The 15,717-nt window shown below is 42.3% G+C and overlaps 3 protein-coding genes across 7 annotated transcripts in view; 2 read left to right on the top strand and 1 right to left on the bottom strand.

Moving 5' to 3' along the window:
- Nucleotides 1-861: 861 nt before the first annotated feature.
- Nucleotides 862-2,111, bottom strand: mrpl9 (mitochondrial ribosomal protein L9). Its single transcript, XM_076299365.1, has one exon. It carries the CDS (start codon nucleotides 1,959-1,961, stop codon nucleotides 1,182-1,184), a length of 780 nt encoding a protein of 259 aa, XP_076155480.1. The 5' UTR covers nucleotides 1,962-2,111; the 3' UTR covers nucleotides 862-1,181.
- A 53-nt stretch (nucleotides 2,112-2,164) lies between these two features.
- Nucleotides 2,165-5,560, top strand: med6 (mediator complex subunit 6). 2 transcript variants are annotated; one of them, XM_076299975.1, is made up of 8 exons: nucleotides 2,165-2,196; nucleotides 2,577-2,739; nucleotides 2,878-2,969; nucleotides 3,110-3,192; nucleotides 3,407-3,515; nucleotides 3,650-3,765; nucleotides 4,179-4,206; nucleotides 4,981-5,560. In XM_076299975.1, the coding sequence occupies exons 1-8, from the start codon at nucleotides 2,175-2,177 to the stop codon at nucleotides 5,109-5,111; spliced, it is 744 nt and encodes a 247-aa protein (XP_076156090.1). In that variant the 5' UTR covers nucleotides 2,165-2,174; the 3' UTR covers nucleotides 5,112-5,560. The 2 variants fall into 2 exon arrangements, with proteins under 2 accessions (XP_076156090.1, XP_076156091.1); XM_076299976.1 differs by having other exon boundaries at nucleotides 2,169-2,196; nucleotides 2,580-2,739.
- Nucleotides 5,561-6,469: 909 nt separating this feature from the next.
- The window catches only part of pcnx1 (pecanex 1), a 62,404-nt gene continuing 53,156 nt past the window's right edge, over nucleotides 6,470-15,717 (top strand). For all 4 annotated transcript variants that reach the window (XM_076299363.1, XM_076299364.1, XM_076299362.1 and 1 more), the window contains exons 1-3: nucleotides 6,470-6,772; nucleotides 9,800-10,014; nucleotides 14,517-14,622. In XM_076299363.1, the coding sequence (XP_076155478.1) occupies nucleotides 6,620-6,772; nucleotides 9,800-10,014; nucleotides 14,517-14,622 (474 nt within the window). In that variant the 5' untranslated portion in view covers nucleotides 6,470-6,619. The remainder of the gene's footprint in view (nucleotides 6,773-9,799; nucleotides 10,015-14,516; nucleotides 14,623-15,717) is intronic.

The following is a 15,717-nucleotide window of genomic DNA, read 5'->3' as shown; positions in this document are numbered from 1 at the left end:
GCTCACATGATGTTGACTGAGCTGCATAATAGAGCTGTAGCCCATTAGGCTGTTTTATAACAACTATTTTATGACTATGAGACTGTATAAAGACATATTGGGCTCCTCAAAATTCCATGATCCATCTCACTTTGCGTAACGGCGCGTTGGTTATGATTGGGAACCACTAGTTTAGATTATGCCCAGAAATGTTGTACAGTAAATGATATATAGCTTAACATATTCACATACATACCGACATCAATGTCAACAAAAGAAGATGTTGACTTTTTGTTTTGCTGCAAGTCAGATGCTATGAAGAAAGCTTTTGAAACATTTTTTTTTTTAAATGACCTTGCAAATGCTTTATTAGATCAAGTTCTGGCATGTTGTTTGGCCCTCAAGACCAACTGAACAGGTCAACACATCAACACAAACTCAACTGTGCCTCCTGAAGTGTAGTTAGGCCTACTTGAGTTGTTTTGGTGTAGATGTGCTTCAACTTTCAAATATGATCAAGAATTAGCAACATAATGTGAAAAAACTAACCATTTTATATGTAGGCCTACATACTTATGTATTTTTATGTACCATTTTTTAACACCTATGCAGATATATAACACCAGAAATGTGTCTAGAACACTGAACTGGACTGTCTTGATAAATGCACACAGAACTGTACCAGATTGTGTCCTGTAAAACGCTGTACACAGAACTGGACCGTGTCTTGTAATAAGCCGTATAGAACACAATGCAAGTCGATCAGTGCCAGTGAGGTATTCTGATTTTACAGAATTAAGTTATAAACTTTGCCTCTTTGACACTAGATAGATTAGTCTTCTGCAGGAAATAGTGTGTGTTTGACACAAATGACACAGAAAATCATTGACAACATATTTTAATAGCACATAAATCGTCATTAGGCAATGGTTAAGGAAGAAAGTCGGTCCCATTGTCGTTTCTGCCATGTATCCTCCCTATAGCATCTTTCAGCTCTACCTATAAAGATGCTGAGTGTAAAACTGATGCATTTCTTGACAAAACAAGCTGTTAGGCCAGATGCATAATGCTCACTCATGAGATCACCCCTGTCAGCATAGAATACATTTATAGGCCCAAAATTAAAGATGTTATGGATCTTCATGTCATCGTTTTTTTTTTGGAGAAACTGTCCATATGACCATTTTCTGGTAATGTTATGCCTATGATTGTGTATTCTGGTCTTCATTGGAAGGTGAAGACCCTTCCGCTTTTGTATCAGGACTCGGTTCTTGTCCTCGTCTCTTCAGCTGTCTGGGTGTAAAATCCTCATGAGATTTAACTGATAAAGTAATGCGGACGGTGTCGACCCCATTGATAGTCACTTCGCACCAAGTCTCCCCCACAGTGGTGATTGGCTCATCTGGAAGCGTAAGGGCATGCGTTGGTACTACAACCCCAAGTTCTGTCTGGAAATACCTGCAGACAATCTCCCTGGATATATGGTAGTCCATGGATGTGTTAATAGGGACTTCGAGCTTTGCATTCCTCAAGAACTCCACAGTCTTTTGTCCAGTGCGAGTCTGAATCCTGTCCTCTGGCTTTCCCTCCCGCAGTTGCCTTTTCTCTTCGGTAAACATTTCCAGGTTTTCTGGTGAGGGGTACACTGCCAGGCCCTGAGGTAAAAGCTTGTTTCGGCCCAACGACTTTGCCACAAACACGGTATCACCCCGGCCTCCAAGCTTAGGCACTGTCTGTGTAAGAAGGAGCTCCATCTTCTCTTTAGAACCATGTTTGGTGTCCTCGACAAGTCGGTATACACGGTGACGTCGTGGATTAAGTCGAGGTGGGCTACCTTCTTTAGACAGTGGAACTTGCCACCATCTTTCGACAATAACTGTATTTCTGCTGGCTGTTTGAGAAAAATTCTGCACCGTGCATGCCGCTAGTCTACTCCACATGCCTACCATATGACAGGTGTTCGTTTTAACTAGCCCAAACATATTTCACTGCGTAATCTAACCTTCAACACGTTCGGGTCAATGTTTGCTTACATCAAAGGTAGACAAACAGTGCACAAAATAAAATGAATAACGATCCGTTTGATTTCTCATGTGCTGCTAACATGGGGTCACTTACATTAGCTTCCTTGGTTGTCGCCTTTGTAGGAACGTCACCTTATTACATCATCATTGTGCGCCGCTATCACATCCAAGATGGCGTCGGTGGACTTAAGAGGTAAAAATAGTATTTTGTTTAGGTTTTTGGACAAACAGCTGTACACAATGTATTTTCATACAATATAGGTTGTGCGGAAATGCCATAGAACTCTTCATACATATGTTGCCTTACTTTTGAGGACTGCAGTCAAAATCCAGAGCTGAAGCTTGTTAGTTTACTTGCTAACGTTAGCCAACAGATAGTGCTACGTTATTTCCCAAAGGAAATAGCTAAACATCAGTTTGTCCATATCTTCACAGTATGTATACCACTAGATTGATTATATTTTAACACGGTGTGCAAATAGTTAGCCTATAACTCGAACCTGAATTTGCAAGGAATACGACTATTCGTGATGGGCAATTTTCCTAACACTGTATTATTGCATACATTTTTAGCAGATAACCTCTTGGGAATATCATGGGTTGATAGTGGGTGGGTACCCATTCTCAACCCCGGTAATGTCCTGGACTATTTTTCCGAAAGAAGCAACCCATTCTACGACCGAACTTGCAACAATGAAGTTGTGAAAATGCAGCGGCTCACCCTGGAACACTTAAAGTAAGTCTCTGAACACTATTGCGCAACATGTTTACAGGAGTAATTAATACACCTGGTTGATTTCTCTTCAGTTAATGTATTATGGTATTAGTCCTCTGATAGCTGTCAGATTTTAATTTCTTCTGTTCTGTTTGGTAGTCAGATGGTGGGAGTTGAGTATATCCTACTACACGTACAGGAGCCAATCTTGTACATCATCCGCAAGCAGCAGCGACAGTCGCCAACCCAAGGTAAGCATCACTGACAAATTTCCAATCTCCAGTCATTACACCTCAAAACATCTTCAGCTGCTGCATTAAATGCTACTCAGCATTAAATGCTACTAAAAAGTTGTCAGTCAAAAATGGTGAACATCGGATTATGTCTCTAGTTATCCCCTTGGCTGATTACTACATCATAGCTGGTGTGGTCTACCAAGCACCAGACTTAGGATCAGTCATCAGCTCCAGAGTGGTGAGTGAAGGTGTCTGTGTGTTTTTTTGTGTGTTTTGTTTCTAACTGCCATTTGGAACCACATTTTTGTTATTGTTTATGACTGTGTATCAACTTGTTAATTCTCAACTCTATGCATCAAATTCTGTGTGAATAGGTAAGATATTTGGAGATGATGTTTTCTTTTTGTCTGATTGTCTGTCCCCATCTTGTCTCAATCTTCTTGTCTCTGTAGCTATCAGCTGTACACGGCATACAGTCAGCATTTGATGAAGCCATGTCTTACTGTCGCTACCACCCATCAAAGGGCTACTGGTGGAACTTCAAAGACCAGGAGGAGAAAGGTTAGACCACTTTTCCTGGCTTCATCTTTGTGCTCATAATAGATAACTTGTTCTTGCATGCTGGTGTGCTAATCTAAGAAATACTAAATGTTTGACTGGACAAAGTGCATTTACTTGGCCTTTATCATTTACAGAGAAATCCAAACCCAAGTCAAAGAAGAAGGAGGAGCCCAGTTCATTCTTCCAGAGGCAGCGAGTTGATGCTTTACTGCTAGACCTTCGGAACAAATTCCCCCCTACATACTACCAGGTCTGAAGACAGACACATTCATTACATACATTGTATATATGCTATTATAACATGTATGGAACTATATTTTAGCAGACACTTTATCTAAAGGTTTTTAGTGAGTATTTACATATTGAGAATTTAACCTGTGGAGCACTGGCATAGTTATTGTAACAGTTACTTCTTATATACCTGTTGATACTAAGTAGTCTTCATTGTCACTGGATATCATTTGTTCATGGTTGGTGGTGTCTGACTAAGTTTTATAAGAACCTTCACTCTCTTTGACTGGTGCAGAGCAGCATTCCCTATATGCAGTGTGTGTGTTGGTCATCATCTGATCATTTAGTCATGTATGACCATATGGGAGGTGGATCACTAGCTTTTCATCAAATGTTTGCCTTTCCTCATCTCTTCCTTTCCGTTGTTTGCAGCCCAAACCGGGAGAAAAGCCTGTCCCGGGTAAGATGAGATTCTTTGCCTTGTGTTTATCCTTGTACATCACTGGCCTTACTAGGAGTCACGCTGTGAAGGATGAATAACCCTTTTAGATCATCTGGCTCTATAATGAAAAGGGTAGTATGGGGTTTAGAGAGTAGAACAACTCCATTATTTGTTCTTTATCACCCGGAGAGAAGAAATACTCTTTTCTGATTGGCTGGCGGGTGGCCTTTAATTCTGAATAACAGGACACCGTTCCATATCAATGCTTATGAATGGTAACTATAACAACCATAGTAGGACGACGGTTGCAGCGCTCTAGAATCTTTTGGTTGCAGGCTTCCAAACAATGGAATCAACTGTAAACAAGCTAACTGTCCATGCTAAAGTTGTACAACAAGCTGAACTAGTGAGCTTCTTTTTAAACAGAACCGCGTGTTTCCAGTGTTTACAGTGGCAACCGGGTGATAAGCGGGATAACGGCCTTCGAGGTGTGTCCAGTTAGACGGAATTAATGGACTTGGGCGTCGGGGAGTTTTTGCCCCTCGCCCTCGTCCATTAATTCCGTATAACAGGACACCTCGGCGGCCGTTATCCCTTACATAATGATTTGTGAATGGGCATTATAAAGTCATTTATTTAATCAGGGACTCTGTGTTTTGTTTTAGCAACTATGACCTCACAATTGATTTCTGTCTGGCATACCCTTTTTACAAGCCATTTTCTGTCTACATTTATTTTATCTCTCTCTCTATCTATCTCTTTCCTCTTCTCCCTCCCCTTCTCTTTTCTCAGTGGAGGTAAAGAAAGAATCTGATTTGCCTCCTGAAACGGTAAAACAAGAGGAGAGAGAGACGGCCAGCAAGACTCCAGCACCTGCCCCCCCAAGCAAGCCACCCCCTGAGAAACGAGCCAGGTTGCAATGATCTCACACACACACACACACACACACACACACACACACACACACACACACACTGGACTCTGAGATAATGAGGATGGAGTTCCTAAGGACTGAGTTTGGAAAGGGATTACTGCACCTCAGGAATGCCTGACAGCATTTCAGATTTTGAAATATTTATAATGTCAAGGCTTTGTTTGTCTACCTTTTATATTATGACATTTTTTTGTAAAAACACATGCAGGTAAATAGTACAGGGAATAAACTTGGTCATGGTTTTCTTGGTCTAATGGCTCTATACGCAATCAATTGGACAATTTAAGGTTCATGAAAATTACATCTTTTTTGTGTCAAGAGTTCTACTTCATTCAACTTTGTAAATTAATGAATGGTTTTGTTTTGTTTTGTATTTTTTGTCGGTGTTTGACAACCTTTTGATATATGTGAATAAATAGATGAAATAGAAGAAATGTACATGCTTTTTCCCTTTCAAATTCATGCATGAATGGTTTGAGCAAAGTAGACGTGTGACGCCATCTACTGGAAGAAATGTTTGACTATTTTTTTAAAGGACACTGAAGGCCAGATTTTTATCAAAACATTCTTTAGACACTAGTGAAAAGTGGTGAGATTATTTATTTATTTAACATGTGTTTGCATTCTTGACCACTTGGTTATATGGTATCTTTTTCCATTAACAAAGTTATTGATATACCTGTTTAGATTGTGGACATTTGAGGGCAATATTGTAAATGCAGTTGAGTGTTTCTTTTACAGTAGCCCCTGTTCTGTGTTGATCACAGCAAACCTGTCTAAACTATATAGATAGGATATTTTATACTTTACCCACAGTAAATCTACAAACCATGGACAACATTAGGGGTTCAGAGTAAACAGTAGAAAATCCTATCTATACAGTTTAGACAGGTTTGCTATGATCGACACAGAACTGGGGCTAGCCTACTGTATATTTCAGAATGTTGATCTCATTTGGTAGGTATTCGGTCTATGGACTTTACGTTAAAGTCCACACCGAGGTAGGTTAGGATAGGACTATTTACTTCATTGTACTGTTATTGCTTGAAATTAGTGCTGAAGCTTTGTACACTGTTTAATTCGAACTGAGCGAACACATCGGATAATTATACTAATGCGCATTCATATGACCCACCGAAAATCGCATATTTTCATTATTTCTCCCAGATGTTGTTTTTTGTCTCAGTTTAATTTATCCCCACACGGTGGCGCCATATATTTATGTTCAAAACCTACAATCCAGCCTCCCTCTTTCCCTCAGCGTAGGCTTTCAGGTTGGAGTTTGGAAGCCTCGCGCAGGGCGTGGTGGGATAGAAGGCTTCTTCTTGGAGGACCCTATGTAGGTTCCAAGCTAGCGGGTAACGGAGAAGATGGCTGCAGCGGGGATTTTCAGGCCAGTGTCTGAAAACACATCGCTGTGTGCCATGTTTCTGGACCGCCTGGATTCATGTTGCCCTTTAATGTAACATTTTCTTTAAGGACTCGAGGAGGATAAACATGGGATCTCAAACACTACAAATATTGAGACAGGGTGTCTGGGCTTCAATTACTGGTGGGTGGTATTACGACCCCCATCAAAATACATTTGTCAATGCCTTACACCTGTACATATGGCTATTCTTACTGTGTTTCCCCTTTACGCTCTACATGGTAAGTGTGATTTCCCTTTCTAATGTTACTATTTTTTGTTGTTGTGCCTATTCATTTGTATTGTGTTCCCGTACGCGTAGCTAACGTTAGCTCGTAGCAAATATTACCGTTATCACAGCTCACTGAATTGCAGCTAGCTAGCAGGCTATGTACTCCTTTGTTTGATTTCAGATTAATGGTTTAAGAACGGTGGATAATTTGGCATGAAATCACTTTCATTCAGGTCTGAAAATCGCTTCGACCAGTCTTGTGTGTTGACACATTTTTTAACCTCGCTCTGTTGTTGTTGTCAGGTGTCTTCTATTATCCAGTTCATTTAAAAATGTCAGCTGGTCATGTCAAAGATAGGTAGCATTGTAGCCAGTTAGCTGGATATATCGCTAAAGTTCATCACTTGAAACCTCGAGGGCTTAAAACATCTAAGGCCAGTTAGCTATGTGGTATTCTACCTTAACTCTCTAGTCTGTTTACAGTGGACATGCTTAAAATAGGACAGCGATTTCTTTGACTTTGTCGCTCTTCTTTACCGTAACGATACAGAGTCGTTAATGACAGTGGTCAGCATTTCTTTATCTTGAATGAATAACGTTTGGCAACGTCGTTTGGCAACGAGACAAAAAAAGACAACATTTTCGACCAAACACAATTGACAGGTCTAAGGTTTGCGAACTGGACTGAATGTCAGAAATGTTCAGTTGCGGTCTATTTCAGTGGACCGCATAAAACACAACTGCGTCTGTTTGCATTGTGATGAACTATAAATGACAGCTGATAGCTGACCAGCTGACTGTCACCAGAATGACTGTAAACACTAGTGGATAACCCTTGACTGGCACCATGGTTCACAGTTCTATGTGCTGATAATTTAAGTAACTATTTCGATGCAGCACTGACTTGGCTAGACAGATTTTTTTTTTCTCTCGTGACGAGGATGCTGGGATGTTTGGCTCACTAGGTCACATCTCTGTAGAGGAGAAATCGTGTGCGGCTGTCAGTCCGGAGATTAGGGGCAGAGGTGACACAATAATGCTACACGACACGGTGATACCAGGTTCGATTGCGTGCAGTGGTGTTTTCGGCAGATTAGGGGGCCGAGGTGACTGCACAGTTCTGTCACCCGGCACATAATCTCTCGACAAACACCCATCGCCGTCGCCATAGTGTTTAACAGAGGCAGTCTGTGGTGCGGTCCGAATAGCAGCATTACTTTCTGACACGCAAAGGTGTCCGGACAGGAAATTGTGCGCTTTTCTCCCTAGAGCAAGTGATGTTGCCCAGATGGGCCCGGCCCAACTGTCTGCTCTGTGGATATGTCGATACAGTGCGATCAGTGTGTCTCTAACCAATGAAGTACATAATCATCCCGTGTTGCCACTTCAACCTTAGTGTAATAAACGTTAGTCCTCCACACTGATCTGAAATACTGTACAAAAAAAGAGAAGGCCAGTGCTATAGCAAATACCACTTTCACCGCTGTTGTATAAAAATACATTGGTCGATTTTGTTAATCCTTAATAGCAGTAAAATAATCGTGGCATTTAAGCTGAACCTTTTGACTCATCAGTTAATGCTCCAAAGCGCATTGGGGGCTCTGCAATGTCAGGAGGAGAAAAAGGAGATCTACAGTATCTGAAGTCATTAGGGCTTTCAACAGTGCAGGGAGTGTCAAAATGTCAACTCGTGTCAGTTGTTGACAGTGGCTGGAAGGGTGTTTAGGGGTAGTGTTGTCTGTTTGCAATAGATTCCGTGAGCTGTACAGCTTGGCTAAATGACTGCAGTAAGCTAAAATCTCTCCTCAGGAGTCCTGCAACTCTGCACTTTCGAGGTAGGGGGATGTGCGGAAGTGTGTGTGTGTTACTTTGCGTGTTTATTTGTGTGTCTGTGTGTGTGTGTTTGAGGGGGGGGACTGTCTGTGGTCAAATCTAGGCTATATAAAGCTAGTGATGTCTATATAGAGACTGTAATAAACCACCTCTAAATAAATGCACACACCAGCTGGCTTCCATAAGGGGCTCTGCAGACAGGGAGGACACAGAGCTAGGAGAGGAGATGAAGTGTGGGCAGCCGTAGCTAGGAAGTCAAATGTAAAGTCTAGTTTGGGTTCGGCACCATTCTTCTCAGTCATTTGCTCACTCTGTTCACTTTGTTGTTTTGAAGCCTTTTAGTCATAACTCCAGCTCAGCAGTATCCACCCATTAGGTCTGCCATGTAGGTGATGTCATTTCCTGGAGCTTTAGTCATGTAGAGGTCTGCATGGTGTTGCCCCCCCCCCCCTCCACCACAAAAGTGGCACTGATGGCTGTTTTCCCGCTGTTCCAAAAGCAGGGCTGGGATTTTTTTGGTTAATGCTTTTTTTATTGGTGAGGTGACGGATATGTTTGCGATGTGATCAGTGACCTAAATCTTCTGACCTCTAAGGAGACAGGAAGATGGTCCAATAACCGAGTGCGTCTCTCTAGCCACAACTGGATCTTTCCTCAGACGCAGCTGCTTGCTGCGCAGTGCTGGAATGTGTTAGGTTTATAAGCTAGACTGGTACCAGACTCTGATGTAAACAGGGCTGAGGAGTAACAGCTCCAGTGCTGAGTGTTTAGCCTACTACCACACAGTGCTCACTTAAGCGCCACACACAGGTCAGCCATAAAGAGGTGGCAATTAGGAATCCCAGGTGGACCTTACTCTTAAGGATCACACCTGCTGCCACTTTTGTCTTCAAAAAAAGTGTTGACATCCAGGTGCTCACATTCAATGTAGCCAATGTGTTAATTCAAATGGCAAGCTGTATATTTTATACATCCACCTCTGGCTTGGATGTTCACTTATGTTTCATTTGCCACAGTTTTGTTTTAGGCTATACTATGTTTGTATTGTGCTCCCGCTCTCTAAGATGTGTAACGCAAGATAGACACGACACAGAAAGCTTTTTCCTTGTCAAATTTCACACACATGTTTGTGTCTGTCTGTGTGTGCATGTGCATGTGTGTGTGTGTGTGTGTGTGTGCATGCGTGCCCTCCTCTCCTTCTCAGGCCCTGCCGCCCACCATGGTCATCGTGGGCATCTACTGTGGGGTGATTGCCGGCATGTTCCTGTTGCTGAAGACGGTCAACTACCGGCTGCACCACGCGCTGGACGAGGGCGAGGTGGTGGAGCGGCGCGCTCGAGGGGCCCAAGGCCGGACGCACGGGCCCGACGGCCATCAGCAGGGCGGCGCCACTCGCCAGGAGGACAGCAATGGCCCTGGGTGAGTTACAGCACTTGATGGACCTGATGTAGGCTAGGCTGCCAACATGTCATAATACTGGGGAAACCTATTGGCTAAGACTGCTTTGTGAAGCTTCTTGAATTAGTCTTGTTGTATTTTGGGGAAGAAGCCTCGTTATGTTTAGAAACTTGTATTCCTTGCCTAGACACACCCTCAAGAAAGTAGATCCTAATGTATGGAATTTAAGTGCATGTTGTGATTGGTTGACGTGTCACAGCCAGACTGCACCTCTGCTCAGCTTGTGCCAGTGGAAGAAAAAAACGATTTGAAGAACGATAAAAAGAAATCAGTGTACCAGTGGGGGGGGGGAAAAACGATTTTAAGAACGATAAAAAGCAATCAGCTGTGCTGTGCTGTGCTGTGGTACTGCTACTACATGTTGTGTACTCTCCAGACAGTAGAGCTGTGTTGCTCTCTGCCCTTGTGCCCTAAGGGAATGCACCAAAACAGTTCTTCTGATGAAGGGATCTTCGAGGTTTCTTTGAATGTCATTCTGGGTGTGCAGCCTTGAGGAGCCTTATTGAAGTTCATTCATTTAGTTGTCTTTTCCAGTCTTTCTCTCGATGGAAGGGGCGGAGAAGCTTTGTGGACAATTTTCTTAAGCCTGTTCCTTTGAAGCAGCATCTTTCATCTCACTAAGGAGATGATTTGATCATCTCAGTTGGCCCTGTTAGCCGTGTCAGCTTGTTATTGTAAAAGCAGGTCTCCTTTAACACAATGATATCAAGGGAAACACGGAGGACTGAGAGAGGCTAAAGCCACACACGTACTGTATGACAGTGAGCCACCCAAGTAGGGATGTAACGATTACCGGTATAATGGTAAACCGCGATAAAAATGTTGATGATAACCATTACCGTTTTTATTTTAAATATCATAATTATCACGGTTGATTACCACGCTGTGGAAACCACGTGTTTAATCCTTCCCAGCTTCATGCGAGTCTGCTTTTGGCAAACAGTAGGCCTGGTACAATGAAGCAAAACTGATACCCTAGTGATTCTGTTGTCTAATTGATGGATTTAACTGCGATTCGGATTAGGCTACACCTGATTTTAAAAAGCGGAACATTTTCACTGCAAAATGTGCACTGTATCATGTAGCCACTCAGCATCTTTTTATGGTCGCATCCACATTAAATCCATTCCACTCACGTTATCAGGAAAACATAGCAGCCTAAAGTTTTAATTCGAACACTTACTTTGGTCTCATAGCCTGGGTGTTCCCATGCTGCCTTGCGCGCGATTTGATTCACGCTGCTAAGGTCAAACTCAAGAAAATGAACGTTTGGTTCCCAGACCACGTCTCATTGAGAAGTGGTGGCGCTAGCCAGGCTATTGGTCTCACTCATTGGATCCAAATAAAAGAAATAGCAAACTCCAAGTCATGGTCGGGTAAGTTAAAGGAAAATTCCGGTATTTAGCACTTTAAGTCCCTTTTCTGGTTTGTTTTGGATGAACTAGAGTGGTGGACACCGACATTTTGATGATTGGTCCTGTCTCGACCTTTCTGACTCGTTTTGAATCGCCTTTGACTGCTCAGGGTGGCTGCCAACAGGCATACTGTAGTAGGCTACTCAAACATGTCCTAAAACAACCCTTAACGTTCGTTTTCAAAACTGTGCAACTCACCGAGTGGTTCAGGTTCAAATATTGAGCGGAAGTTTATACACGGTTGTGAGGTGTCTGAATAAATAGTTCCACAATAGGCCTAGCAAATAAGACGGCTGGAAATCATACATTGCGCCGATATATTTACTTTTAATAGTCAACGAACTCCACGAACCACTTAACGTTACCAACAAACGTTACAACAACCAACAAACGTTAAGGGTTGTTTTAGGACATGTTTGAGTAGCGATTCAAAAGTAGGCGATTCAAAACGAGTCAGAAAAGTCGAGACAGGACCAATCGTCAAAATTTCGGTGTCCACCACTCTAGTTCATCCAAAACAAACCAGAAAAGGGCCTTCAAGTGCTAAAAAACGGAATTTTCCTTTAAGCTATAAGCACATAGCCAATTAAACATGACCAAGGAAAAAGTGAACAGGACACTTTTTGAAGCGTGCGTGCGTGCGTGAGTGCACGCACACTTATGACCGAGAGAGAGAGATTATGTGGCTGGTTCCCATGATGATGAAACCGTATGAATGGCTCGTCTGGTCTATAAAGTCTAATGGCTCCTGTGTGTGTGTATGTGTGTGTGTGGTCTAATGGCTCCTGTAACTGTGCTGGGCCGTGCTTGCTAAACCCAGACGGCCTCTGCAGGCAGCACAGTGTGTCTTCTGGCAGGGTTTAGTGAGGGAGATGGGTACACACACACACACACACACTCTCTCTCTCTCCCTCTCTCCCACATACACTCTCTCATACACACTGTCTCTCTGCTCTCGCTCTCTCACTCACACACACACACACACACTCTTTCTGCTGTGCCTCAGTGAGCATCATAGGGCATTGAGAACTGACCTAAGGGTCTCTCTTGTCCAGAGCTCGCAGCACCAGGCAAAAAGAACTCCCATCAAAGACATTTCAGCAGGGCCACAACCAACTGCACTGATACAGAACAAGGGGCATCTTGGTTGTCTTTCCTTTTGCCTGTGCAAATGTTTAGGTAGTGTTTCCCTTTGACATGGGCAGAGTAAGTTTAAGAAAATATGGCTTTAATTTAAATCCTCACTGAAGTGTGAAAAAGAAGAAATATGACCCTCATGTGATTGAGATTAAAAAGGGAATAGTTCTCATTTCAGTAGAAGAGAAGATAATTACATTTAATTACAGTGTGCAGACCTGAGTGACTCATTAATGTGTGAGAGAGAGAAGGGAGGGGGAAGAGAGAGAGGGAGGGGGATGAGACGGATGGAGAGGGAGATGAAATGAGAAGCAATACATTGAAAAGAAGGAGAGAGAGGGAAAGAGAAAAAAAATGGATAGAGGGAGAGAGAAAGAAAAAGATGGAAAGAGGGGTGGAAACAAGAGAGGGGAAATGGAGGATGAGTTTGTGTGAGAGTGAGACAAGGAGAAATGGATGGAAAGAGCGAATGAGGATGGTAGAAGAGTGCAAAGGGCAAGAGAAAAGCAGAGAGGGGTAAGAGGAAATGGTAACACTTTATAATAAGTACACACAATTCATAATTTATTAAGCATTTGTAAACTATTAGTAAATGGTTAGTTCATCATTAAAGTATTGCTCATACATTATTTCGCATCAATAAAGCATTTGTACACACAGTTATAAATGGTCTGCTCATAGTAAATAAGCCTATATCTAAAATGTGTTAATAAATTAGATTAGATATTAGATATAGGCTTATTTACTATGAACAAACCATTTATAACTGTGTATACAAATGCTTAACTGATGAGAAATAATGTATGAGCAATACTTTACTAATGATGAACAAACTATTTACTTACAGTTTAGAAATGCTTAATAAATTATGAGTTGTGTGTAGTTATTATAAAGTGTTACTGAGGAAATGAGAAAGGGGCAAGAGAAAAGGGGAGAAGGGCAAGAAGAAATGAGAGATGGGGAAGAGAAAAGGAGAGAGGAGTAAGAGGAAAGGAGAGTGGGGTAAGAGGAAAGGAGAGAGGAGTAAGAGGAAAGGAGAGAGGAGTAAGAGGAAAGGAGAGAGGAGTAAGAGGAAAGGAGAGAGGAGTAAGAGGAAAGGAGAGTGGGGTAAGAGAAAAGTGAGAAATGTGAAGGCTGCTACTGTTACTGCGGGTACGTGTCTGGAGCGGCAGCCGTCACGTTTGGGCATAAGCGTCAAGACGGCGCCAATTACAACCCTGCCGTCAACCTAGCGCCTCCTCCCAATACTCTCACATAGCCGCCAGTACTGCCACACATTTGGGCTTAGGTGTCTGAGTGTGTGTTTGGGGGATTATTTGGGTTACATAGTTGTGTTGTTTGTGTGTGCGCATAGGGTGTTTGTGTGTGGTGATGTTTTCCAGCGATGCAGTGATTGTGTGTGTGAAGTGTCTGGTGTATGTGTGTCTGTTTGTGTATAGAATTGTGTATTCCTGTACATGCTGGCCTAACACCGTGAAGTCCATCTAACTCAGTTTTATATTCCTAAATCACTTGTGTGTTTCTCTGTTGTTTCATAATAAATGAGCAGGTTGTGAAGTTTTATATTATATATTATTTCTTATTTGAATGGTCCAAATGCACATTAAAGTTTAATGGAATCCCCGGTACTGAAACATGTTGTGCTCTCCCAGTTCTGTTCTGTTTCCATGTGAAGAAGGTGCTCTTGATGCTGATATGAACAGATCCACTCTGCTCATTCTAATGAATTACATTTGCAATGGAGCGCCCCGGATCCATTTGTCAGAAGAGTGCCATGATGAATGCTCTGCGCTGAAATCACTGTTCCATTGGGTGGGGGGTGGAACATGCCTCCTATTCTATCAATGTGTTGTTGCTAGGTAACCCTGAGCCCTGTTAACTGTAAGTGTTTCTGTGTGTGTGTGTTCACAGGGACCCTGGAGGGGGTATAGAGATGGCAGACTTTGTTAGAGAGGAAACACCGCCTGTGGACTGCAGCTCAAGAAACTCTTATGTAGTGGTGGACTCCAACCACCAGGTGTGTGTGTGTGTGTGTGTGTTTGTGTGTGTGTTTGTGTTTGTGCTCATACAGGTATGCATCAGACTGGACAAAATGTCCATTAATATGTTAGAATACCGACAATATACCAAGAATACCGGACATAAAGAAAATCTACCTGACATGTATTAAATATCCATATAATTCCATACATACAAATACAATAATAATACAATAATATACTGACATATGGGCTATCTATAGCCTAGAACAATAAGATAAAATACGTCACACATGCAGCAGTGGAGAGTCAAGGGAACTCCGGGGGCATGAGCTTAAAAACAGGCATGATATGGCTGACCCTCAGTCTCACTCCTATCGGCCCCTCCTCATAGCCCTGCTAATAACTTAGTAATTACGCTACGCAGAGTGGCTACAGACCCTTATGGAGGATGATGATGGCCGACCGTGAAATGTTTTAAGTTGCCCTGGATTTCCCCCCTAAAATGAGTTGTTGTTGTTGTTGACGTCGGTGCAATCTAGTCACATGAGAACATCAATCAGTTGCCATCTCTCTGTCTCTCTGTTGACATGATTCAGCAGCAGGAAATGAGAGAGAGAGAGAGAGAGAGAGGGGGGAAAAAAAACTTCTCATGTACAGAGAAAAACACCAACAAATGCATGTAGAGCAGAATTAGGTAGATACCCACTAATCAGTAACAAAAGAGCACTCAATTTTTTGAATCACCTTAAATCCAGCCCACAAGACGCCCTCCAAACCCAAGAGCTGAGCCCAGAAAAAAGTCCTCTACATCAGTTGTTGCAAAGACTAATTGCCCCACCCAAAATAACTCTGACCAGTCTCACAACAACAGTGTTTTCCAAAAAACAATCAGAGTAAACCAGATTATCAAGCAATGTAAGGAAACCTAATTAGAACATTGGAAAGAAGAAACTAAAAATCAAAGTAGATTAGAATGTTATCTGGCCCTAAACCGAAAATATAAAATGGCAGAATATATTCTACTGTCAGAGATAGAAAACAGAAACTGACCAAACCAAATACAGACTAAGTGACCACAAATTGGAAATCGAAAAAGGAAGACTCAGAAAATCATGGCAACCAAAAGAACA

This window comes from Alosa pseudoharengus, unplaced genomic scaffold (genome assembly GCF_046254945.1).
Source record: "Alosa pseudoharengus isolate Yale_2024_CS ecotype anadromous, Long Island Sound unplaced genomic scaffold, YU_APseudo_1.1 YU_APseudo_1.1_scf_22, whole genome shotgun sequence".
Taxonomy (NCBI): domain Eukaryota; kingdom Metazoa; phylum Chordata; class Actinopteri; order Clupeiformes; family Clupeidae; genus Alosa; species Alosa pseudoharengus.
The sequence above is the reverse complement of the archived record's forward strand: the minus strand, read 5'-3'. Positions and strand labels throughout refer to the sequence as shown.